The 26,700-nt window shown below is 31.4% G+C and overlaps 2 protein-coding genes across 3 annotated transcripts in view; one reads left to right on the top strand and one right to left on the bottom strand.

The window, feature by feature from the left end:
* Positions 1 to 2,489, top strand: part of LOC129221251 (N-acetylglucosaminyl-phosphatidylinositol de-N-acetylase-like) — a 163,295-nt gene extending 160,806 nt beyond the window's left edge. For both annotated transcript variants that reach the window (XM_054855707.1, XM_054855706.1), the window contains exons 5-7: positions 1,850 to 1,881; positions 2,105 to 2,235; positions 2,326 to 2,489. In XM_054855707.1, coding sequence (XP_054711682.1) covers positions 1,850 to 1,881; positions 2,105 to 2,235; positions 2,326 to 2,454 — 292 coding nt within the window. In that variant the 3' untranslated portion in view covers positions 2,455 to 2,489. The remainder of the gene's footprint in view (positions 1 to 1,849; positions 1,882 to 2,104; positions 2,236 to 2,325) is intronic.
* Positions 2,490 to 3,390: 901 nt separating this feature from the next.
* The window catches only part of LOC129220473 (CCAAT/enhancer-binding protein zeta-like), a 55,194-nt gene continuing 31,884 nt past the window's right edge, over positions 3,391 to 26,700 (bottom strand). The window contains exons 7-15 of the mRNA XM_054854894.1: positions 26,003 to 26,257; positions 22,151 to 22,330; positions 19,159 to 19,305; positions 16,522 to 17,079; positions 12,316 to 12,574; positions 11,611 to 11,662; positions 9,332 to 9,368; positions 3,644 to 3,725; positions 3,391 to 3,554 (exon numbers count right to left, since the gene is read on the bottom strand). Of these exons, the coding sequence (XP_054710869.1) occupies positions 3,433 to 3,554; positions 3,644 to 3,725; positions 9,332 to 9,368; positions 11,611 to 11,662; positions 12,316 to 12,574; positions 16,522 to 17,079; positions 19,159 to 19,305; positions 22,151 to 22,330; positions 26,003 to 26,257 (1,692 nt within the window). The 3' untranslated portion in view covers positions 3,391 to 3,432. The remainder of the gene's footprint in view (positions 3,555 to 3,643; positions 3,726 to 9,331; positions 9,369 to 11,610; positions 11,663 to 12,315; positions 12,575 to 16,521; positions 17,080 to 19,158; positions 19,306 to 22,150; positions 22,331 to 26,002; positions 26,258 to 26,700) is intronic.

The raw sequence follows: 26,700 nt of genomic DNA, 5'->3' as shown, positions 1-26,700 counted from the left end.
CTTATAATTGACTAATTAATACATTACATAATTAATGCTATGTTGCATTAATACAACCAAAGTAATTTCTAAACTAAATCATTCTTTGAAGTTATAAAAAAACTGATAAGCAAAACCTTGAAGTAGTTCGTTCTTAAGTGATACATAGCTGTGATGTATAATAAAAGTAAACAGACTCTACTTAATGCGTTCGTGGCTAATGTTATTAGGAGATTATTGTTATCAAAAAATTTATTTTTTAAATGTTATTTTAACTCAGTTTGTGTGGTAATAACTAAACTACCTAACTAATTATAGTTATTCCACAACTGTGATAGTGAAAACCTACTTGCACATTAAAAAAAATAGTAGGGGAAGCTGTGCTGTACCATCGGACGGTTGTACCTACGGACGTTGGTCGGGAAATTCCGTTTATGGCCGAGACAGATCCTAATTGGGGTTCAACGTGTGTGTCACAACCCTCTCCTGTATCCCAGGAAGTTTCAACGCCATCAAACGAACATTTAAAATTATATCACTTTTTTTCAGTTTTAGTAGGATCTAAGTAAAAAAATATGAGCAATTTTTTTTTTCGTCTGTCGTGGATTGTATTATTCATTTTTGTTGTAGATATCATGATTCCCTATATTTAGAAGGTTTTGTTTCTGATATTCAATGTTGTAAAACTGTGGTCCTTTCGATGTGACTGGCTTGAAAAACCGAAATGGCGTACCTTTGTACCCAAGGATACATAACCATGTGTACCCACGGACGGCAATTTTTAGTCTCCTTGGTCACACTTGAGTCTTCTTACAATGTGAAGCACCTCAAAATGGTGCGTTGTCATCAACGTTTGAAATTTGCTTTCAACAATTATGATGAATTTGAAGTTGGGCTTGAAGATATAGTGTTGAAGTAACCACAGACTGTCAATTTCACCTGTTTTCATTTGAAGTCTACTTTTCTATATTTTTGTTGGTTTAATCTAAACTGCGTTTTTTGTAATGGGTTAATTTTGGTTAAAGGTTTCAATTTGCTTATAAATTGAAGTTATTATGTAGGTACATAGAGAACCATACTATCATGAATCTAGTTATTTTTTGTTTAAAAACATTAATTATTCATAACATTGTTACCTCTCTTAAGAGTAATAACTTTTTTAAAGAGTTCACTGATGTTAAAAATTAAGGAAAATTAAAAAAGGGAAAACACCTTCAATTATTTTTCAAAGTTTAATTTCTGTTGGATGTTTGTAGTATTTCAATATAAAAAGGCTTATGAAAATGTATTTAGTATAATTGAGTTCCTCAGACCTATTTATATATTATATTTTTATATGTCCATGGGTACAAAGGCACTTGTCCACGGGGTGTTGTACCCACAGACAAAAAAGATGGTTTTTAAGAAATTTTTTTGAAGTTGAAAGCTTTGAGATTTTCACCTGACAAAAATAGCCAAATCAGTTGATAAGTTGTAGATTCTGCCAGAATTTTTTTTCCAATCGATTATCCATTCCCAGAGACCAGCAAAAATTAATAAGTAAATTTTGTTCATGGATACAGCAGCTTCCCCTACTACCTCAGAGCAATAGTAGGACATCTAATCCCAGAAATAACAGTAAGATGTCCTACTGTTGCTCTGAGGCAACGATATGTGCTCTGGCCCGCAAAGTTTATTTTCATACGAGATGAGGCAGTTGAGGTTGGCAGTTTTTTAATTAAATATTAGTTTTTTTTCTAAGAATCACTAAAAGTAATTCATTATTATACATTGAGTAAAATGCATGCATTTCTTATTAAATTCATGTTATATATAACTTTCTTGTTAAACTTATGAATCACTTGATGGACAATGCTTTTTTTTCTTGCAGTTTTTTAAACTCAGAAAGATTATTACCTTTAGGTATAGTATAATATTCATATAAAAACTGATCACTTTATTATTTTTCACTCAATCTATCTATTATACTAACTTTCTTTGCTTTCTGTCAATTCTTTTACTTTTGACATGCAATCTTAAAATAGTTGTTCAGTTATTTATATTTTTTTTTTCTGTCAATGTCAGTTTTCTAAGGATTTCTTAAGTCTTATGCAAAAGAATTTACAAGATTTTTTTTTCTCTTCAGATTGTGAAGTTTTGGAGTTAAAAACAGTATCATTAATTCAGAAATATCTGTCCTTTTTATCTGTGCCTTTAAGTGTTCTCCATGAAAAGTGTTATTTTATTTCAAATCGATCAGAAACAAAAATAATACAAGTAAGTGTGAATTCTCTGTTAACTAAATATTGCTTCGAAAATTAAATAACCAACACAAAATGGTTAACAATTAAAATTCTTTTTTTTTAGGAATGTATGAGAGCTCATAAGTCCCAATATGTATGGTTTAGGAAATTGTACATAATATTTTCCTGCTATGTTTATATTAACCAGTACATACATTTTAATTTTAGTGAGGAGAAATGTAAAAATCAATAAATTTTACAAAACATTTTACAACGCACAATATGTAAGTAAATTGATAAATAAAAAACATAAATGTTTGTTTGTGTTCTTTTCTGAAAAAAAAAAAAAAACAATGACATGCATGACTGAGAATGTGCAAAAATAAAATACCTAGAGATAAAATTACAATAACTTGTTCATAAAAACTTCTTACAATATGGTGTAGCGTACAGTTTGCAAATATATGCAGTCACTGTGTATATACATATGAAAAAAAAAAGCTTGATTTGTTTTTCAGAAGAAAACAATTTACTTTTATGAAGAAGTTTTGACCAGACATGTTTTGAGGTTTCTTTGTTGAAGTTATTTTTGAAAATACAATGCAAATTATCATAACAGTTCGTTTGAAGTTGAAGGTACAAGTACTTTCAACTTTTCAAATTCCTAAAATGTATAATTAAGGGACTGGGAAAGAAAAAACTTGGCAACCACTGCCCCATAAGAATGAATTATATTCTGTGGATTCGTGTTGCAATGCATAGACCAATATGTTGGAAAGACTCAATACTAAAGTTCTATTCATATTCGAAATAATTTTAACATCCTAAATTTTTGTCTGACATAGGTACCATTAAGTCTCTTTAGCTGGGAAAGAAAGAGAAAGGAATTGCTAAAGGGACCTAATGTTTGATGGGACAATAACCGATAACACAGTAACCGATTGACAGTAATTAGTTATTACTGGACTGTGTACATATCTGAGCACAACGTGTGTTTTATCTTAATTATGGGTATGAGTGAGCTAATAAAGAATGTGTGTGGGGGGGGGGTGAATTTTGAAAACATTCTTTTCATTATAAGATATTTAATGACAACATTGAGTTAAAATCAATCTAACATATTTATACAAAAGTGGAATGAAATAAGTTTTTTTGTACTACTTTTAAAGTATAAAAGTTCACACAAAGAGAAAAACAAAAAATAATATTTTATTTACAATGTATAAAAATTCTATCTTTTGGATTTAATATTTTTTCTGAAATTTTTCTTTCTAAAATTTTTTTTCTTATTGTTCCATTTATGACCTTTGACATATCTGTCTCTTTGCATTTCCCAAGCAAGTTGTTTTGCACCTGTGATTGTACAAAGAAATTGTATATTAATCTATCTAGAAATTCATATAAATTGACAATATTCTGTAATAATTATAAGGGATATTTACCTGATTTATCCTTGTTAATGAAAGCATTTGAAGTGACAGTATCTACTTTACCACCAGCATTGTCTTCTAACAATGCAGAAAACTGAAAAATAAACATGCATTAAGATAAGAAAAAGAAAATTTTAACATTTCGTTTATTATTTTTGATTTAAAATTCAAAAATTCATTTTGAAATCTTGCCAACAAATAGTTGGCGCTTTAAAGGATGGGTACTAAACCAAGGTTTGACTGTATATGCATTTCTTTCATTAGTGATTAAGCATCAATTTCTAGATTATTACGTTCAAAAAAGTGGTTGATAAAAATACTTAATTTTTCCATAGAAAACTTGGGTATTTTCAACACTTTGTAATGAACTGAAAATATTGACTAATGGGATTACATGCACTCAGCATTAGGGCTGGGCCATGCACCGAAATATATCGGTAAATATTTATTACCACAGAAACGATATTCAGATTTCAATCTGTCTGATACATCAAAGAACCGGACTTAATTAAGAACTATTTGAAATAACGACTTAAAAATACATATTAATTCATAATTCTTTGTGCTTAATGAGCACAAGACATAATCATGCCTGCCAATTCTTCCAGATTTCCCAGAAGTTTTATGGATTTTCATGCCTTTTTCTTTTGACCTGATCACGAGCAAAATTTTCGAGTATTTCCGTGCTTCGCAGAACAAAAAAATTGTAGCTTGCCAGTTTTGGTACTTCTCCCCAGAGTTGTTTGGTTTAAACCAAGTGGTTTTAAAAAAAAAAACCATATGTTTTTTTCAAAAACTTCATTGTTTCCCCCCAAATGTTTTCTAAAATTTTACATATTACAGTACAACCTCGATATCTCAAATCTCTCGGGACAAGGAAAAATTTCGAGTTATCAAGGTTTTTAAAAAAATACACTAGTAACTCTCACATTTACACACACATACGCTATATGCATCTATATATGTACTATGGGACCACTTCGAATTACGATCAATAAAGTAGTCTTCAATATTTCACTAGATTTGAAATTTTCCAATTGTCGAAAGTGCACAGGATGAGATTTTGAAATGAACAACAATTTCAACTTGGTTTTTTCACCTAAAAAATTATAATTTTATCTTTAACCAGTAACCACATACATAGCTGCCAACCTCAAGATAAAAAAAATAGGAGCACTTAAGGGAAAAAATAGGAGCAATGAGGGTTAAAATAGGAGCACCAAATCGTGGCCTGTGCTAAACCTTCCTTCTGTACCGTAAGCTTCTATAAGTTCTAAGCACCATTACAATGCATTTCTGAATTTTCATGTTAGATTTTCAACAAAACTACAACCAAGTATAAGATAAAAATATTTTACATTAAAAAAGCATCATTACGTAGGTACATATTGAAAAAAAAAAAAAAAACATGATTACTGTTTGAATTAATAAAACTGCAACCCTTTTTAAAAATATTCCTTTATACATATCCTACATGTATTGAAAATGCATTGCACAAGAACATATTGAAGAATAAAAAAAAAAAAAAAAACACGATTACTTCTTATACTTGGAAGCAAAGCAACTTCATAGTAAAGGTCAAGACTTGGAAATCTTCTAAGTGGCCAGTGGCCACTAGACTCCAAAAACTTAGTGGCTACCAATGTCACCAAGTTTTGAAACACAAACTGGAGGGGAGATGGGGCAGTTTTTACAACTTTCATGAAAAAAATAGATGAATAGGACTTCACACATTTTAAAATAGAGTCATTCAATACTTTTTTTGTACATGGAAAATTCAAGTTAAAATAGATTTCTGATTTATTAAAAAAAAAAATAAATAAATAAATGAGAAGTCAGCAGGAACTTTCATTTTAGATGAAATGGTTTCAGCTTATAACAAAGCCTCCGAGGCAATAAGGATCAAATACAGATAAAATTTCTCTTTCAAAAAAATAATTTAAAAAAAAACCATAACTTTTTGCCTTTTGTTATTTTTAATAGTTTGCATTGAGACAAACAACCAATTCTGTTTTCGGAAACTTAGGCTATTAATAGTCTTGTCTACTTCCATGTTGCAAATGACCAAAGATGGCAACAATGCAAAAAATTTAAGATGATAGATTTTTGAATTTGTTGCATTAAAAGTAATTATAAATAATTAATAATCCTTTAAAAAACTAAAATTTAGATGCAATAGACAGTTTTTAGCACATTAGCATCCAAACCAATCAGGATAACATAATATTCTGAAGAAAAATTTTTTTCATTTTTCAAGAAAAAATTAAGAATTTTCCGGGGGGGGGGGAAGAAGCCCATTTCGCATTATTTTCAATAGTTTGCATTGCAATAAACATCTAATTCCAATTTTGAAAACTTGGCCACTTGAAGAGTTTTGTGTACTTAAATCTCGCAAATGACCAAATATGGCGACTAAGTCAAAAATTCAGATATAAAATTTTGAATTTGTTGCATGAAAATAATTTGAAAATAAAAAATCCCCATGAAACTACAATTTAATTGCGAATCTTTAGCACATTCATGTCCAAAGCAATAGGGATAAAATGAAATTTTAAATAGTATACTTGTTTTCATTTCTCAATAAAATTATTTAAAATAACCAAAAAAAAAAAAAAACATTTTGCAGCACATTTTGCTGATTTTCATTAGTTTGCAGTGAAAAGAAACCCCCCAATTCTGCTTTGTCTTTGAAAACGAAAGTACTTAACCATCGTTTACTTCCATCTTCTGAATGACCAAACATGGCGGCTACGTTTTGCACGTAGCTGAAATGCTCAATGAAAAAACGATGTTCTCCGATCGATTAGCGCTCCCACTCAGTGTTTATCTTGACACTAATGCTTCCAGGGCATAAAATTGCCTCCTCTTTTGTTGAGTTTGTGCACACTTCCTACCTTCCAGGATAGGGAAATTTCTTCTTTTTCCTCATAAATCGAAAAGTATACAAGCAAAGTCAAAAAACGGAGTTTTTTGGAATAAATCGGATTTTCGGAGTACGCAATAAAAATCGGAGAAACTCCGGGAAAAACGGAGCACATGGCAGCTATGCTCATATTCAAAAAGTTCTCAGCAGCCATTTTGTAGAAGGTAAAAAAGCTGAATGATGAAAATGAGGAACACATTTTCCGTTTTCGCTTGAAAACTGACGGACGAAAAATCGAACCCCTTTCCTCAAAGTGGACAACATGTTCGAGAGAAATGCACAAAGATTCTAAACACTTGGGAAAGCACTGCACTCTGCACCCCGTTCATGCCAACATTTCCCTATTATCTTGCCCCAATTTCCTATTCACAAAATTTCGAAGAAAAGGGATGAAAAACATTAAGAAATTGTCTCCGGAACTGGTTTTACTACAAAAATTGCCAAAGCAAATCTACAATTGAAACTTGCTTCTGCGCAAAAGTTTCAACATATCAAGGGTTTCGGAAAAAAAAAAAAAAAATTTGAGATAAGTATGGAAAATACATAGGGGTTTTTTATAGAAAATGCTGGGGAAAATTTTTGTTTTGAGACATCAAGGGTTTCGAGATAAAGAGGTTCGAGATATCAAGGTTTGACTGTATTGTAAAGAGTAAAATCTAATAGATGCAAAGTAACTAGCACAGTTTTATAGATAAATTATAGAGTTGCCACTGGCGACTAAAAAGGAGACTTTTGCGACTATTTCTGACCATAGGCGACTATGGTGACTTTTTTTGATCAAAAACGGCCTAAAAGCAACTATTTTTAAAAATTGGCGACTTTTTTCAAATTTTGTGATATTCATTTTAAATAAAAGAAAGAGTGATGTGCTCGACACGAGTCTCGAGAAAAATACTTCTTCTACTTTAAATTTCAATCCTTTTACATTTTGTAAATATTTTGTTGCTATCTTTGATTAACTCATTTTGTTTTATTTTTATAAATAATTAGCTGTACCCGCACAACGATGCCTGTGCTAAAAATTTAAAGAAAATCCATTGAATTAAAGAAAAACGAATTACATCAAAATTACATTTGCAGTAGCTTGCAAATGTAAAAAACTCCATAATTCATTGCCAAATTCGCCAAGCGACTTTCTAATTAAAAAGAAAATCAATCAACATGTGCACAATGAATTTAAAATAAAGTAATAACAGTAAAATATTCATAAGCAACAAGGCAACTTCCTCAAAAATGTTTTAAAAGAAAGTAATTGAAAAATTGTCTGGAAAATGGACCTAGTGTTATAGTTGAAAATTGTCTGGAAAGTGGACCTAAAAGTTATAGCAATTTCTTGAAAGAGAAGCCTTGAAAATTGGCTCAATTAGAATCACTTATATCTCCTATTCTAATTAATTGAGAAAAATGGAACAAACATCATCTTGTTCAGGAAGGAATACCCTTTCCAACGATACATAATGTTTGGGGGTGGGGGGATTTTTCAACCCCCTAATTAGCAAAAATGTAGCTTAATTAGGAAAAAACTAATTCAAAATTTATAATTTCGGCTTCGAGGTACACGGGCTTAGGGTGCGTTCGAATTTTTGTGCCAAGTTTCAGGGCTGTAGGTAGGTGCTATGAGATCTTCTGGCCATAGGGTACAAACAAACAAAGAAACACTGTCACCTTTATATATATAGATAAATAAATAAATTTTTGGAAGCAAGCCAACATTTAACATGTTCGTTGTGGATTTTGTAAATATGGAAGTTTTCAAAGGATATTTCCTATAGAAATCTCTAGGTATGAGGAAATGAAATTACAAGATTTGACTGTTACTTATTTAACTAATTACAAAGAAATTAAGTACAAATATGAATATTAAACATTCCTTAATGATTAAGTGATAAAATCTTCATGATTTTTCTAAAATAAAGTTGTATATCTTACAAATAGTGTTTAAACCAAAAAAAAAAAAAAAAAAAAAACCGTTTAAAGCAAAAGAACCTAATTTAAACCAGAAAAACATCTTTTTTTTATCCCAAAAAAAACCCCGTTTTTTTACCACCTATCCTGCGTTCTCCCAAAACGCGGACCTTCTATTGAAGAGACTAAAGTCCTTGAAAAAAAACTTCTCTGATAGTTTTACTGGTATACTCAGCATCATGACTCCCCCTCATCCCCTAAAGGGCACGTCTGCTTCCGCTATTATTATTTGAATAAATCAATGAAATATTTAATAATCTATATGTCCAATTGCATTTTTCTGTAGCAGATCTTAATATGCAGATGTGATGTAACTAGGGGTGCCCATTCCCCCAACTGCAATGGCAGCCCGCAATTTAACCAAGCCCCTTCCCCCCCCCAGAATTGCGACCCACTTATAAAAAGTAATGACCCCAAAAGTTTCAATGATATAATCTGCCTCATGATCCCTCCCACACACACACGAGCATCCTGGCTGTAGCTATTATTATTAGAATAAACTGCTGAAATATTTACTCACCAAGATAGCCGATGGCTTTTCTTTGTTGCAGATACTTACTTGAATAACATGCATTGCATTGCATTTTTTGCTTTGCACCCCCCCCCCCCTCCTTAAAATGTTAAATTTAACGACCAAAATATATCGATATTTGGAGAGTGATATATCGCACGTTACAACTAAATTATAGGTAGCAGAATAAGAACATTGAAGAAAAAGAAAAATACATTTTGTCTGTAAGTTTTTTTTTTGTTTGTAAACCTAATGCAATAATTCATAATAATAAAAACATAATAATAAAAAAAAAACTTACTTCTTCAGCAGATGCTAAGAGTTTTTCATCTGGCAATCTACATTTTGAAAAATAAAAAGGGAATTAGGGTTTGTTTTGTTTATTAGAATATTAATACTTTAATTTGATTGAAAGCAAATGTAAAATGCTTAAATACAATTTGGGAAAAATTTATTTGAAAGTTAAAAATGCAGGAACAACTATATATATATATATATATATATGTATATACAGTAAAATCCCTCTAATGCGGACGTTATTGGGATAATTTTTTTGGGCCGTAATTAAAGGGGTATCCGCAGGAGAGGAGCTTAATGATGTTATTTGCCTTGAACCGGGGAATTAAAAATTGCCCGCATGAGAGGGATGTCCGTTAGGAGGGGTTTTACTGTTTATATATACACTGGTGTGCAAAAATTAAGGATGAGACGGTTTTTTTCAATACAACTTTGTACAAAAGCTTTCCAAATCAACACATTTAATACCGTCGCTCTTAAAGGTCCTTTTTCCAACATGCAAATATAGCACCATAGTTGTTATTTACCTTCTTCCTGCAGTATATTAATCAAGAACATTATGATAAAAATTTATTTAAATACAGAAACTTTTTTTTATTTAAATTTTAAATGTAAAATATACTTTTTACATGATTTTTCTATTTAAAAAAAACTAATAGCTTTAAAATGTGTGAAGAGATTCGTTTGCTTCAGATTCTTTGTTTTTCCTAAAACAACTTTATTTCTAAATAACGAATAAATGCCTTTGTGCTGAAGATTCAAAAAATCCATAATCCAACGTCATAAAGCAAAAAAATTGCAGAAAATTGCAGACGTGTTTCGGTGTTACAAGGAACACCTGTTTCAATGCAAAGAGGTGTGAGCTTCTGGATGAAAAGTCATCGGAGAAAAGCAACACGGTGGAACAGGAGATAGTATAAATATCAAAAAATCGAAATTAAACAAAACAAAAAAGATAAAATGACACTTGGAGGCAAAATTTATTATATAATTCCATCAAGAAAAAACCGTTAAGTAATAAATTTTCCAAGAAAACCCATAAACAATGCGAAAAGTCCAAAAATGAAACCACTCTGAATAAATTAGTAATAAATTTACCAGCGGGAAAAGCTACGTATGGAAGCAATGTATAAAATGGAGAAATGTAGGAAAAAAACAAAGTGAAGGATAAACATATTGGAATTAGTTGATCACAAAAACGAAATAAGAAAGCAAAAAATGAAAACAATAAAAGTAAGAAATGTACGATGTTTACATAAAAATAATAGAAAAACTAAACCAATTTTAACAAAGAAGTCCACACAGAAGAAAAATAGGGAATTGCAGTAAGATCGTTAACTAAATTAGAACGGTTCGGAAATGTTGAGATTTTAGTCTAGTATGCGGAAGAATGTAATGAGGCCAGAAATGCTGTTTTCTCAATAATCTTTCAACAAGAGAAAGGGAATCCTTGATTCATCTGTCAGTTAAATTAAAAAAATTTGTCTGTAGCTGCATAGCAGGAATAAGGGTGGACACCGCAGCACCAGTGATGAGTCTTAGTGCTTTATTTTGAACGAGGTTGAGTTTTGAAAGTGTGCTGTCAGAGGCAGTAATAAGGACCTCTGAGCCATAATCCAGTACAGGCTTAATGTAAGATGTAAAGGTGGATGTAAGAACACTTTGAAAAGAGTGTTCTAAGAAGAACTTTTTACAAAGTGCAAATAACTTTCTAACTGATCTACATATATATGGACAATTCTCCAAAAATGCGTTATTTTGCCTTCCTAACTTTTCACAAGATTGCAGTTAGGCATTTTTTAGAAAGGCACCATATGTATTTTTTGCGAAACTGCAAAAGTCCACAAAGCAGCTTCATTTATTTTAGAGATCTTGCTCAATCCCTTCAAATGGGTGCCTTCATTTTACGAATATATATGCACTTGAATTTAAACTTTGCCTTGAAATTTTTATATGTTTGAATATAGAGTACCATTATGCATTAAAATATTAATTATCAGCTTTTAAAAAATATTTTTGCATTTAAAAATGATTTGCATGTGTGACTGCATGGCCACACTCACAACATGTACAGATCATTATTTTTTAAACACAAAACAAATTCTTAGAAAGTTGATACTCGAGATTATGATACATAACAACTCCTTACATGCAAATAAGTCAAGATTAAAAGCCAAACTTTAAAATTCTGGGAATAAAGTTAAAATATATTAAGTAAAAATATCACACCCATGCAAATGGGTGTTGAGCAAATTAAGTTACAAAGGAGAACAAAATACTTACTGTTTAACTTTTTTATTCTTTTTAGATGGTTTTCTAATACTGTCTTCCATTCCTAGAAAAAGGTATGCTCGCATAAAAGAATCCACATAAAATTCGAGAAAAAACAGTAATTATTTAATGTTTGAAGAATGGTTAAATAAATACATTAATGACTACTCTAAGCTTAAGGTTTTTCAACAAGATATACTGCCATTAAAATAAATCTGAAGCATAATGATTTTTTTTCAAGCTTTTTGTTTGTAGATTTTTTTTGCTATAGATTGTTGTATAGAACTTTCTAAAATCATAAAATTAATACATAAATTTTTAGTAAAGAATAATACCATACCTAAAAGCCAGACCATCGTAAGTCATATTATCACATGTTTGCAGAAGAACATAAATATGTTAGTCTGGTGCATACAAAGATTGGGACTCCCTTTCTCATAACACTGGTTAATAATTTCAAAGGAATTTTTTTTAGAATTAATTTGTTATGGCTTAATTCAGAACAGGAGTTTACATGCAATGCAGTAATTACCGGAAAATTGTCATTTTTGGATTTAAGGCTAGTCTGGCTCTCAGGTTACAAGACATTTTAATATCAAGACACATAAGCTAATTTGCAGAAAAAGGTTTTGGTTTAGCATCGGATATTCTAAACCAACTTAATATATTCTAGAGTCAGCACTAATACTGTCAAGTGAATATAAAGTAACAACATACCACCAAAAGATCCATGATTGAAATCTGCCTCAGCTAAATCTTCATCAATATCTCCAAATGCTTCTTTCATTTCTTCATCATTGAAATCAACTTCATCGTCCAAGTCACTATCAATCTCCAGATCTTCATTCTCTAAAGAGTTTATATCAGATTCATTCTCGGATCCACTGTCAATTTTTCTTTTTGTACCTTTTTTCTCTTTGTGCAAGCCCAATTCTTTCGCAAAATTGAGTGATTTGTTGTCATCTTCAGGATGCATCTACAGAAAAAAAAAACAATGAAAGACTATTCTACAAACACTGTTAATAAATACTTCTAAAATGTGTTCATATTAACTCAACAAGCATTAGGTACCGTACCTTAGAAATTATTTTTTGCTTTGATAACATATCATTTTGACTTTCTGCTAGCAGAATAGGACATAATATGGATCAAAGATGAAAAGAAAAAACTCAAATAGAGCTGAACTATGCTGTTTCTTAAGCTTAGTAAAAATTCAGTGTAAGGAACACACGAAGAAAATAATTGTGGACAGAAGATACAATTAACTAAAATTTTTGCTTGATCAACTAACCAAGCAAAATAACTTACTGAAAATAGTCACGCAGAGTTTGATTAGAAATAAAATTCTGCCATTACAATGGCAAGTATTTCATTAGAGAGAAATAAAAATGGTCTAAAAAATTAGGGGTTCCCAGACTTTTCTGATTTGAGGCTTCCTTTAAAGAATTAGAATTTTCTCACGGCACACTACTCTATCTCTGTTACATAGATATATATTAATACCATGGACACCTTGCAGTACCCCTTGCCTGTCTCCTCTTACGGCACCCAGTTTGGGAACTCTGGGTCTAGACATAAATTGTTATGCCTCAATATATTTGATGCGCATTTCACTATGGCATAAACTATTTGAAGTTGAATATTTGAGTGTGTTTGACCTTTGGGGTAAAATTTTTTTTTAGTGGAGAGGATACTCCTTCTAGCTTTATGAGGGGTGCAGATGGCAAATTGTTGGGAGAGAGAAAAGTTACGATATTATTTCAGTATTTCGTGCATTTTCACATTCCAAAATTTTGCATTGCAAGAGAGTTGAATTTTTTCCCCACAGTTTCATCCAAGTTTTTAGCAGTTGTCTACTTTATTTCCACTAAAAGTGCCCAAGTATTCCAAAATTTAACAAATGCAGAAACTTCAAAAAGAGTGCATCAGCATCACTGTAAAAATGATATTATTCATTCAATCTGCATGGACTTGTAAGAATTTTGGGCGGAAAGACTATTTAGGGCTTTAAAGGTAAATGCATTAGCTATAATGGTACATTCTAGTTTTAATTTTGGGGGAAGTTTAAAATATCGGAATCGGTAAATCATCAATTCAAAGGTGGTAACATTGATTATCATGTTTACTTATGTGTACAAGTCATACTCTAAAAACAAATTAAATTAGTCCATTTATTTTTGTTTGAAGTGTTTCAAAATAGTTTACATTTAATACAAACATGAGGTACATATAGTTTTTTTTTATTTGCACAAGGATCTTAAACAAAAATACCCCAATATTTTACTAGAATTGGAGAGTAAAGATTCATTATTGTTTGAATGTTATCAAAATGTTTTGTAACTTTTCAACATTATATTTCTCTCAAGGATGCAGGTCGACTGAAGTAAAATTTTCTGAAGACAGTGTGAAATTTTTAGAAACTATGAGGAAGTTCGACCCCTCCCCCCCTCCTCCATAAAAACTCTTTAAATATGCACTGAAAAATGAATTTTTTTTTACCAATTTTTCAGGTTAAGAATGTGTTGTCTGCCTAAAATTTTCGGAAACAAAAATGCAAAATTTTCGGAATTTTTTGAAATTTCAGATTACAAAGACCCCTGATTTTCCTCTTTGCTCTAAAGTGCATCGGATAACATCAAGCAATTTTCTACTGAAGAGGGTACATTTGGCACAGAGATATCATTTTCTAAAACTGATTCCTTAATTTTTTGGTGCTTCTTAATCAATATTTCACGTGTAATGTCTAAAAGTTTGAGTTTACAAATGGTGATAGTGATTTTATTAAATGATGGTTTTAACATGTTTTGAAATTGCAATGATTTTGTTCTTTCAGATTTGATTTTAAAAAGAGGCTGATTTTATAATCGAGTGATTTCATTAATGGGGAGTACTGTATTTCTTTTGAATAAGAAAACTTTTAGTAGTAAGTGTCCACCCTGAACCGGGTTGTCTGGTATATTGCATGTAAGATAACTTTGCCAAAATATTGTTTTCACATATAAGTCAATTAATTTTCTTTGCATAGTTGCAAAGTTATTCATCACCTAACATTTGTAACCACGACTACCCATAGTGAATTTCCTGAAGCTTTGTTTTGGTAATAAATAGAACTATCATTTAAAATTCATTCTCGAAACGTTTTTATGTGCTTCCCCCCCCCCTTAACACAAGCATAAATGATATAGTGTACCGTATTTTTGGGAATAAGCGCCGCGGCGCATACAAGAAAAAAAGTTAAAAAATTGCCGGTGCGGCGCAGATAACGGGTGCGGCGGATACAGTGTTTTTTTTTTTTTCAAGTTTAAAAAAAAAAGTTGAAAATGCTGCTAACAGATGGCACCACATCGTTTGCTATCATTTTGCGAAATCTTTCGCCCTTGGGCTACAAGTAAAGCAAAGAGGGGGAGGGAAGGAGAGTCAGCGATTGCAGGTGTTTCACTGAGGAGAGAAATGGTGATCCACGTGTGCGAGCAAGCCTTATCGCGTCGGAGCGAAGGGACAGAAAATCCTTCGATCTTGAGCGACAAGTAAAGCAAAGAGGGGGAGGGAAGGTGATTCAGCGATTGCACATGTTTCACTGAGGAGAGAAATGCTGATCCACGTGGGCGAGCAAGCCTTATCGTGGCGGAGCGAAGGGGTCAGGAAATCTTTCGACCTTGGGCGAGAATTAAAGCAAAGAGGGGGGAGGGAAGGTGAGTTAGCGATTGCACATGTTTAACTGAGCAGAGAAACGCTGATACACATGAACAAAAGCAAGCTTTATCGCGTCTTAGCGAAGGGGTCAGGGAGAGGAGGGAGCAAAAGTACTAGTAAGAGAGAGGGATGGATGTCCAGTTTATAAAGAGAATTTACCACCTCCCTCACAAAAATGGGTTGCTTGGTCAAGCAACCTAATGGGAAACTTGTCTCCTAGCTCTAATCTTATTATTCACTCACATCGTCGTGTTGCATCTTTTGCTGTCGTTCGTGCGTTCTTGGCTTATCTTTTTTTACGAAATTTTTTCAGAGTTGCTTTTGAAAATGGCTCCTAAGCAATTGAAAAGTTATACTGCAGCCTTTAAGTTTAAGGTAATAAAGGCAGAAGCAATTGGAAATCGTTTTGATGCCAGAGAGTTTGGCATTGACGAGAGATGCATTTGCCGTTGGAAATTGGATAAATTAACCATCGAAAGTGATGGCCAATCGAAGGATGCCGAAGGCAAAAAATGCCAAATGGGGATTTTTAAAAATATTTCATTATTGTTAATTAAAAATACTAGCGAGAAATAAAAAAATATTTTTTATTTACATTTAATCCAGCTTTTTTTACTACTCATTGGGCTTTTAAGTTGTTTAATGCCGCGTGCACACTTATGGAAGGTGCGGCACTTACACCGTGTGCAGCACATACATTAAAAACATTTTTCTTTGAGAATATATTATGATGCGGCGCTTACACTGGGTACGGCGCTTATTCCCGAAAATACAGTAATAAATGCAACTAACATTTTCACATCAAAACACCAGAAGCAAAATACAAAACATTTGTGGGTTCCACCATAATTTTGAAATTGTAAAAATTTTGAACTTGCGAATTTTAATTTGCTGGTAAAAACTTTTCATAACAAGGATAACTAATGTAATAACAAAACTTAAAGCTGCTTTAGATACTTAAGATTCATAATGAACTTTACTACAATCATTTGTTACTTAAATTTCAGATATGGTTAGAATTTAAAGTAATAAACTAACATCAATAGGTGAATCAAATATTTGATTTTCTTAACTAAATTATTCATTGCAAAATATAAATTATTAAAAAAATCATTTCAAAAATGGAAATAGTTTAGCCCATATGTCTGCATACAAAAAAATATTTTCAAATGTAATTATTTTCTAAAAAAAATATTTAATGTATCATAATGAAGAAATTTGCATACTTACGTCATCTAATAACTTTTCGAAATCTTCACTGCAAATACTTTCAATATCAGAATCATTTTTCTTAGTTGCACGAGATGCTTTATTATGCAAATATTCATAAATAAATGCTTCTTCTGGTGGGATTTTTTCAGCTTTTTGTTGCAAATATTCAGATGCATTAATAGGTATTTTTTTCATATTACTAGATTTCAATTTCCTACTCCCAAATACTTTTGTTTGAGCACTGAGTTTCAAATTTTCTGAAGGCTTTTTTGGATTTCGGTAAACAAATCGGTCCAAAAAGCGAGTGATAGTGAAGTCTAAAAGGGGATCTCCACTGTATTTAATTTCAGTTGAATTGCATATCTGATGAGCAAACAAAGAAACTGATGGATGAAAGCTGTTTTTCAGAAATACTAATTCCCATGGACTTGCATGTTCGGCACCTGCATGAAGGGCATCTCGACCATTGAGATCATATGTCAGTTGACCTCTTTTCTTTTGCTTATGAACCCATGATGATTCAGTCTTAGGTTTAATATCTGCTGGCTCATTTTGTATCACTGGTTTTTCATCTTCCTAAAAGAATTAATAAAAAAAACCATTCAAATTCAAATTAATTACAAGATTACCATTTTGGCCAAAATTGTTGCGTAATATAAGCATTCTTAAATTATCATCATAGAAACTAAAGCTATCCTTACATATTCGAGACACATATGAAAAAGTAGACTTGCAGCGTTCAGTATCATAACCAGCTAAATAAATTTTAGAGAAGAGACAAAAAGCATTTCACACTCAGGACTTATAAATTTTTTCAGCTTCCGTTTGAATAACCACTGGCGCACAATATTATTTTTCTTTTTAAAATAGCAGATGGTCTGATTATTTAAAGATAAACATGATTAAGATTGAGGATGTTTTGAAAAAAAAATGAGGGGGGGGGGGGCTCTTTCTAATCTTTTTTTCTAACTACCAATTAAATTCATTTTTCTATTTTATGCTGGTAAATTCAACTGGTAAATTCATAACTGAGAGTTAAGTTAGTTTTTGTTATAAGGATGTAGTTTGTAGCTTTTAAATATTCATTGATGATAAATATATATTGAAATTAGGGATTACAATACTGGTATACTGAGTACCGGTATTTTGAGCAATTTTGTAACTTTATAATACCGGTATTTGCTGAAGAAAATACCGGTATTTTCGGTATTAACCGAAAATAATAAATAGTTTTAATTCAAGAATTTTCAGTTTAACTTGTTAAATATCTACTTATATTTTAAATGTGCATTTATTTTCCCATGATACAGAACCGAAATCAATCTATTGATGTAAAAATTTCGCTTCAAAACATGAACTAATAGAATATCATTAAACAAAAGTATTTTGTGCACCATGTATTTATTTTTTCCATTTCCCTGATTGCTCATTTTCCCTTTTGAGAAAGTTAATTTCGTGTGTAATTTTGAATGCCCCCCGCCCCTTTATCCAACGAACAATCTATTCGAACCATCAATTGCAGGAATGCTTTATGATTTTTTTCTTAAATATTTCTCAACTGTACTAAATTTTGACAAAAACTATTTCTTGTTAGCATTACAAATGGCAATTTGTTGGCACCAGTATTGGTTTGTTGTGCCGTCTCGCTATCAGGCTTCATACTTGGCAAGATAATACTTAGAAATTATATATTGCCCTGAAAATTTGCATAGAGAGATAGCATAAATATGTCCCACAAATTCAAAGATATTTTCAGATATTTACATAATTATGATTGCAAAGAACTTTTAATAGAAAGCTAAAACAAATAAAAGAAACCAACAAGATCAAATTTAGTCAAGTTTATTGTAAATTACAAACCAAAGTACTAATAAAACATAAACACAAACCTCTCCTGCTCAAGAGAAAATGATGTTAATATTGGAAAAGTATCGTCTCTCAGGAAAGAAATTTCAACTAGCTTTAAATTAAAAAAATAATAGAAATACACACAATACGAAAGAAACACACACACACAAAAGGGTTTACCCAAAAATGACATGCAACAGACTGAATTTTTTTGAAGATAAAATACAGTTGGCTCTCTGTTTAACAACTTTCAAGGGACCACAAAAAATCGTCCTTAAGTAGAAAGCGTCCTTAAATAGAATGCTTTTAACACTATAGTGGACCATCCGTGACCGTGAAAAGTCATTTTTAAACAGAGAAAGTTGTTAAATAGAGCGCCGTTAAACAGAGAGCCTACTGTACTTTTAGGCAATTAAATTAGAGGAGGTGTATCATTCATTGTTAACAGTACCACTGACCTGCGTGAATTCAGGAAGAGTTGTTCCAACTGTAGGAAAGTTGAGTGTCAAAATGAGTTCCAGGCTTAGAGACAATTCAATAGATGCATTATGTTTTTTTCATGTCGCAAAAATGTCCCTCCGTTACTGCTTTTTAAATTTCGTTTAAAAAAAAGTTACTGGCAAAAAATTCCTGGTTTTGGTATTTTTAGCAACTTACTATGATGTGTATAGTATATAAGTCTATGCATCAGTTTTTGAAAAAAATATCTTTTGATATGATCACAGACAGAAATACATCAATTTTTTTTGTTCAAACTGTCATTTGATTACTGCTGAAATTCACCACATGCAACAAGAGAATACTTACATCAGGTACATCTTCATAATGCTCCTCACTATCACTGTCATCCAGTATCGAAGCTTTAGTATCTAATAAATCAGGATGCAGTTTGCACAGCTCAGAGATCAGAACCAAGAATGCACATTGAAGATTTGGTGTTTGATACAAAGCAATCTGAATAAAAAAGATAACCCGAGAGTTTTTCTCAAAATTATTTCAGAGCATTTTATCAAATCCATTAAAAACTCGTGAGCAAATTTATACTTCATTGTTCCTACATCTAAAAAATCTACGAGTAAAGAGCTTCAGTACAGAGAGCTTAACGGAATAGACAACTTATTTAGCAGAATAAAAATAAATTTATAATTTAAAAATATTGATGCAACATTTTTTTTTATTTAAGCAGTTCATTTATTTAAAGAGTCAGAAACACAGACGCTAAGGAAAAGTGATTCTGGGCCATTCCATGGAAAACAGTAAGTTTGTCCTGCAGGTGACACTTCATATATTTCATAAAAAATAATAATTTAAAAGGATGTTGAACAAAATTTTGTCGCTTAAGAAATCACAAATGCATGTGTGACTTTTTAAGCAAAATCTTTCTTCAAAAATTATTTCTTTTTTATGAAATATAGGAACTGTCACATGCGGGACAAAATGACCATATTCAATGGAATGGGCTTATACATATTTTTTTTCAATGGTTTAAATAATTATTTCCAAACTAATGAGATATGTTTCTTTTACGTTGGAACCATAGCTTTCAAAATCTACAATTTTTCGTCATTGCTGTATTAATAGAGCAAAAATATTAGCTTATTCATAATCAAGTTACCAGAGGTTGACTTTGGATGTCCCGCACATGACGCATGTAAATAAATTTTATTTTAAACAACAAAATTTTTAATAAAAATATAATTGTGTCAGGAGTATCTTTGTATCAAATGTAAAGATTTTAAGCATATTTTTGACCCGCACGTGATGGTAGAATGGTCCTTCTGATAAGAATATTTAAAATGAAAGTATGAGGAGAGAGAGGGGGGGGGGAGAAAAAAGGAAGCAACCAGGGAAAATGAAATATGGGGAATAAATAAGAAGATTTAAGAACTAAAATATGTGTTAGCAACTGTAGCAATGAGAAGAGAAGTCAATTTGTTAAAAAAAATAAATCAACAGCTAAGAGATTACTAGAAGGAAACAAGTTGGTGTTCTTATTTGAACATAAAAACATTTTTAGTTCAGCAAAAATAATTTAAAAAAAAAAGAAAAATTTATTTGAATTTTGACATCTTGAATTCAAACTATGTTTTTCGCAATTACGAGTGTGTGTATGTAGTCGTGTGTGTTTGTGTGTGGGGGGTATGTGTATGTGTGTGTAGGCATGTGTGTTGTGTCTGTGTGCTGGCATAAGTGTGTGGGTAGTTGTGTGTATGAATGTGTGTGTGTGGGGGGGGGTAAGTGTATGTGTGTGTAGGTGTCTGTATGTATGCGTGTGTATATGTGTTTGTATGTGTGTTTGTGTATGCGTGTGTAGGTGTATGTGTTTGTATGTGTAGGTGTATGTGTTTGTGTGTGTAGGTGTCTGTATGTATGCATGTGTATATGTGTTTGTATGTGTGTTTGTGTATGTGTGTGTAGGTGTATGTGTGCGTGTGTGTAGTTGTGTATGTATGCGCGTGTGTGTAGGACATGGATGTAACCTGGAGACGGCTTCTTTCACTATAGGAGCAGCATCGTGAGGAGCCGGTCGACGGTGATGGTGTGGAGGGTGGCGGTGGAAGAATAAAATGATAGGACGACAAAAACAGACAAATGAAAGCAATAAGCAATCGTGATTGCTCAAAAAACATATTGCTTTTACTTATTTTCAGTTTATTTTACAAGTTATTTTGTCATATTTACATTTTATAATTCATTCTTATAAATTATACTTCTTTCAGATTTCTGGTGGGTTATTTGAAATCTTAAAACACACACACCATGACCATTTGGTCATAGAATAAAAGTAGATTAATATTAAAATAAAATAGTTTTTTTCTTTTAATACAAATCTGCCTTTGTCCTTTCTTGCGAAAGGCAGAAGGGGAAAAACTTTTTAAATGAGTGGCATTATCAAAAGCACTTAAGTAGGGAAAATATATTAGCAGAAATGACCCCTGAATCAAAAGTTTTGTATACTTAAACTTCAATTTCATATTTTGTCTTGAAGAAACATATGAGCAATGAAGCCTATTTAAGCAACTAATATTCTTTATCATTTTAGGGAATTTGCAGTATGACAGAATTTCAAATTGAAACATTGTGATTTAACAGTTGGTACATAGGTTACATTATGTTCATGCCAACGATTAGACAATGTTCATGCCAACAATTGAATTAGTTTCTGATTTGAAACAAATATAAGTGAAGAAATTTAGTCCCAAGATCATTTTGGAAAGTTATCACAATGTTGTATTACTGCAATAACAATAAATGGATCAGATTATTATAACAGCCAATTGCCCATTTATGGGATGAGATTCCCATGCACTTCCACCCAACTAAAGTACTGATTACTTCATGAAATATTAAGGCAGCTGATAACGCAATCAGTTCTTGCCTGGGGGAAGGGGAGCTGTAGCAGTCCTTATGTGCATATATAAGACTTGAAAATATTGCTTTAAGCCAAGGTTTTTTGGGGATTATGCCTCAATGAATAAAAAGGAATATTTTAGTGGTTTAAAGTCTTGAATAAAGCTAGGGTTTTCCAAGAGTCACAGCACCACTAAAGATACCAAAAATGAAAAAAAAAATTTTTTTTTTGAATAATATTTTATCAAGTTAAGAAATTCACAAATTATGCCTTATTTTGTCTAATGAGACATCGCTAAAAATCAGAGTATATTAGATTATTTCCAACATTAAATAATCCATTTCAAAAAGCAACTAATGTGAGATACAATTTAGTGAAACTTACACTCTACAACACACGAAAACAGATAATACAGGAGATTAATACAAGACATTATAAACTCATTACTTGTAATATTCTTTTGACAAAGGCTTTTATCCTCACTACAGCTACATCTTTTTTCAGAGCACGATAAACAAGATTCAAAAGGGATGCTTGTCGAGAAGAGCCACTAATGGCAGGATCCAGAAGTTTTCGATACAGTACATTGTAAAATCTATCTGATAGATTATCTTTCGAGTCCAAAACCTGTGGGAAAATGCATGGAATAGTTTTAACAGCACTCCTTTTTTTACTTCAAACATGTTTATCAGTAGTGAAATAGCTATCTACGCATTCAATATGGAGCAGCACATTTGCAATATAAACAGTACACATTTTTTTGACATTTCGAGGAGTTGAAAACTAACTAAAAATATTTAAGAGACAAACCAAACATAATTTTAAAGATTTATATTTACATTTATATTTACACTGCTCATAACAATACATAAATTTAAGCATTGTATAAATAGCAATTCATTGCTTGAATAATAGGAAAAAAAATATTTTAAGAAAAGAACTAGTTTTTGCAATAATATTTTTTGCGCTGTGCGGTTTCATTCAATTTCTTTTATGAATAGCTGGAGCTACATGAGATAAATTACTCATTATTTTATTGTTGCCAAAAGTAGCCTTAAATTGAAACTTAATTACAGTCGAACCTTGTTAACACGAAATCGCTTAATGTGAAATTTTGCTATTATGAAATAGTCTTTTGGTCCTATGAGTTAACAATCACTTAAAGTTTATAGGACAAGATGACATTTGGTTAATATACAATATTTATCATGGTCCCTTGAACATTGAGTTAACAAGGTTTGATTATACCAAAATTAATTATTTTTATTTTAGCATTAATTCCATTTAGCAGTAATTGATCGGCACAGAAACAAAGAATTTTAATTTTCAGTTAATAAATAATAGGAGATGGATGTGTATAGGTTCTTATATAATAAGTAATTTCTCAAAACTGCAATTTATTATAGCAAGGTTTATCTAGTTTTTGTAAAAAGAACTTACTAGGGATGAAACAAATATTCAGGAATATGTATTAAATATTTTATAGGAATACATTTAAATAAAAATATTTTGACTATACAAAATTAAAGATGTTTAATAAAGAATAATGTAATGTGGCATTTAATAGCTAATTAGAAAACGTTAAACAAACAGTTACTGATCCCTTAAAGTTGTAAAACTTAAGCATACACATACACGAGTACATTTGATGTCACAAGCAGAACACACCACATTTAAACCATAAATTAATTTTATTTTTATAATAAACACCTGATTACATAAATTCTGCATACAAATTAATGATACGTAAATAAAGCCTTACAATTCAAAACTATTCAATAAATTAGTTCAAAAACGATTAGTGTTATAGGTTGAAAAAATATTTAGTCATTATAAACTCTAAAATTCTGATTAAAAAATAAGTTTGACAGCATTTTCAGGGTGAATTTTTGCATTTAAGTTCATATATATTTCCTGCTTATGAAAAGCACTATATGCAGTGCTTCCAAGAGCTGAAAGAAACTCTCTTGACAAGTTTCCAAAGTTATAGCTAAATGGAACAAGGACATCCAACCAGGGCTGTGGAGTCGGAGTTGAAGAGTCGGAGTCGGACTGATTTTGGAGTGAAGGAGTCAGAGTCAGAGTCGTTGGAAAACATGCAGACTCCAACTCCGGGCTTCTTTTTTTCTTTCCTTTTTACTGACTCTCTTTGTATTTTTTTAAAACTGAATACCAATTGGTTCGATTACATGTATAAAAAGATACTAATGAGAAAATAACTGCCGTTATGGCAATCAGCTAGCTTGAGCGCTTACCGAACTTTCTGTAGCCGTCCCCTAGTTTGCTTGCTTTTTAACTTAACTAATAGCAACTGTCAGCAAACGGTTTTGTTGCCTAACATTTTCAAGTAATCACTTTCAAATAAAAATAGAAATATAGCGTTTTGTTCGATCTCAGTTATAAAATAGTTAAAAAAACGTAACAAATTAGTAAGTCGCGGCCCATAGCTAAGGTTGAAACTTTTAAGGGTGATCGGCAAATTCAAAGAAGTTCTGGCGCAAAAGCACGAATCCAAAAGATCCGATGAAATAATCTAATGTTTTTTTTTCTTTATTAAGACTATTTCTATAAGCTTGGTTCTCACTAAAAAGTATGGAACAAAATTATGTAAATGATTTCTTGATTACAACACTCAATTATTGCAGTTAATGTTAAAATCTTCACATTAAGGTTAATTCTAAAGCAGCCAATAAAATTTAAATTAAAAATTAGGCGAAGAAGAAATAAGGGTATAGTAAAAGCTATTCGTACAAATTTGTATACCGTCGCATTTTGTGTAAAAATAGCTCCTGACGTATATGTGCCTTATTTTCGTTGACATTTTATTGATAAAATATAATTTAAAATATATTCGCGAAAATTTTCAGAATTAAAATATTTATATTTTTTATAAACTCTGAAATTAACTTTGGGTGTCATCTACCAGATAGGTGTCAACCAGAGTAAACCACCCCCTTTCAAGAATTTGGATTTAGAAAAAAAGCTTTTTTTTCCCCTCTCGTTACAGCTTTCAAAAATTGAAAGCACATGATTTGATCAATATCTATTTGTTAAACATTAAAAGGGGGCAAATTACAGGTAATCCTTTTCAATTTTTTAAAAGGGATTTTTAAGTGATCTCACTTTTTAACTCGCAACTATTGGAAAATTTGATTTTTAAATTGAATTTCTAACTTTGTATAGGTCTTGGGTTTGCAATAAAAAACAAAATGTGAAATTTTCATAAAAAGGAATTAATATTTCAATCTCTATTTAGAGGTTTTCCCTCTTCCCCTGAAGGGAGAGAGGGAGTTGAAAAAATACAATAAAAAAAAAATCCGGAGTCGGAGTTGGAGTCGGGCGTTTTAAAATACAGGAGTCGGAGTCGGCCATTTTCCTTCCGACTCCGCAGCCCTGCATTCAACCTATAGAGCAGCGATCTGTAACCCGGCGATCGAGATTGACTGGTCGATCTTGAGCCCATTTCCAGTAGATCGCGGCAACAGTTTAAACACCTTTTTTTTTTTTTTTTTTTTTTACAGATTACTATTAATAAACATTTTTTTGTGGGGAAAAAATTAGATTTAATTTCTAAATCAAAAGTTTTTTGAAAAGTATTCAAAACTTTTTATAATTGCCACAAAGGCCACAATTTTCAATAAATATTTTTAAAAATTTTCTTTTGTTCTTGAAAAAAATGAATTTACAGATAAATATTGATACATGAATGTTTTTAAGGAAAGAAATCTAAAACAAATAATCTATCAGTGCCCAAAATTATTTTGATGTGCCTTAAATGTTCACGTAATATATTGCAAGTAGTTTAAAGCAACTATTCAATTAAAATCAGTCTCATCCCCACCCTCAAGTCGATCTCAGTGTTCAACAAACTTGGAAAGTAGATCATCAGTTAGCTTATGTTGCCGACCGCTGCTATAGAGGTTTATCCAAAACACTGCTTCACCTCTTACAATTTATTTGCTTGTATTTTCTTCATCATCATTTCAAATGAGGATTTGTTTATTTCTGAAAAGCATATATTTCTTTCATTTGATTTGTAAAAATCATATGTCTTGATATACTTCAAAGCAAACTACTAAGAAACATTACAATCGTTAAAACATTTTTAAAGAACCAAAAGTAAGTTTTAGTTTAGTATAATTAATTTTAAATATTATAAATTATACTTTTATTTATGACTTTTTAAAAAGTTACTATTCAGTACTATATTTAAAAATTGTTTCTAAAACACTAACTCTTTCTAGACAAAACTTCTAATTTTGGTTGCATGAAGAATTAAAAATGTGACAATTGACATACTTGAAAAATTAGCATCATAGCTTGAATGCTGGTATTGAAGCTAACCATATGAACAAGACGATACATAGCATCCAACTGATTCATGATAACATTATCCTTTAACTTAGCAAATGGATATGCTCTTGCTACACCTGTTAATAAAGCACTCATCATCTTGGTATCAACTTCACCTTTTCTAACAAAAAGTTTGAATTGTGAGAAATAAATCATGATTAAATGATTTGCCAGTTGATACTCTTCATGATTCAAAATTATCTGAAAGGAAAATTTAAAAAATATTTTAGATAATTACACATCAAAAGAAGTAAAATAAATAACTGAATAAATGAAAATAAACTCAAGAACTTCTGCGGAAAGCACACTTCAATTACACATACATAGAAGTATAAGTCAAAATAATAGGAACACCCATTTAAAAATGAGTAGTCCTTTGATTGTCCAATAAATGATCGCCACCTGTTGTAACTAATGGTGGTGAAAGGTAAAGGTCAAGATTCAGGGACCGCCACTCAGCGACCTAGTTTGAAAAAGTGGCGAGCTAAAGAATCGTCCTCAGTGGCCGTTTTCTCCCCTGTTGTTCCTAAGAAAAAAAAAACCTTGGTATGAACAGGAATTATGCATAAACTCAAGAGGGTGGAAGAAAACAAATCGCTTTGGAATCATATGCCAAAGGGCAATGCTTCCACATCAAGGAAGAT

Source organism: Uloborus diversus, chromosome 4 (assembly GCF_026930045.1).
Source record: "Uloborus diversus isolate 005 chromosome 4, Udiv.v.3.1, whole genome shotgun sequence".
Classification (NCBI taxonomy): domain Eukaryota; kingdom Metazoa; phylum Arthropoda; class Arachnida; order Araneae; family Uloboridae; genus Uloborus; species Uloborus diversus.
The sequence above is the reverse complement of the archived record's forward strand: the minus strand, read 5'-3'. Positions and strand labels throughout refer to the sequence as shown.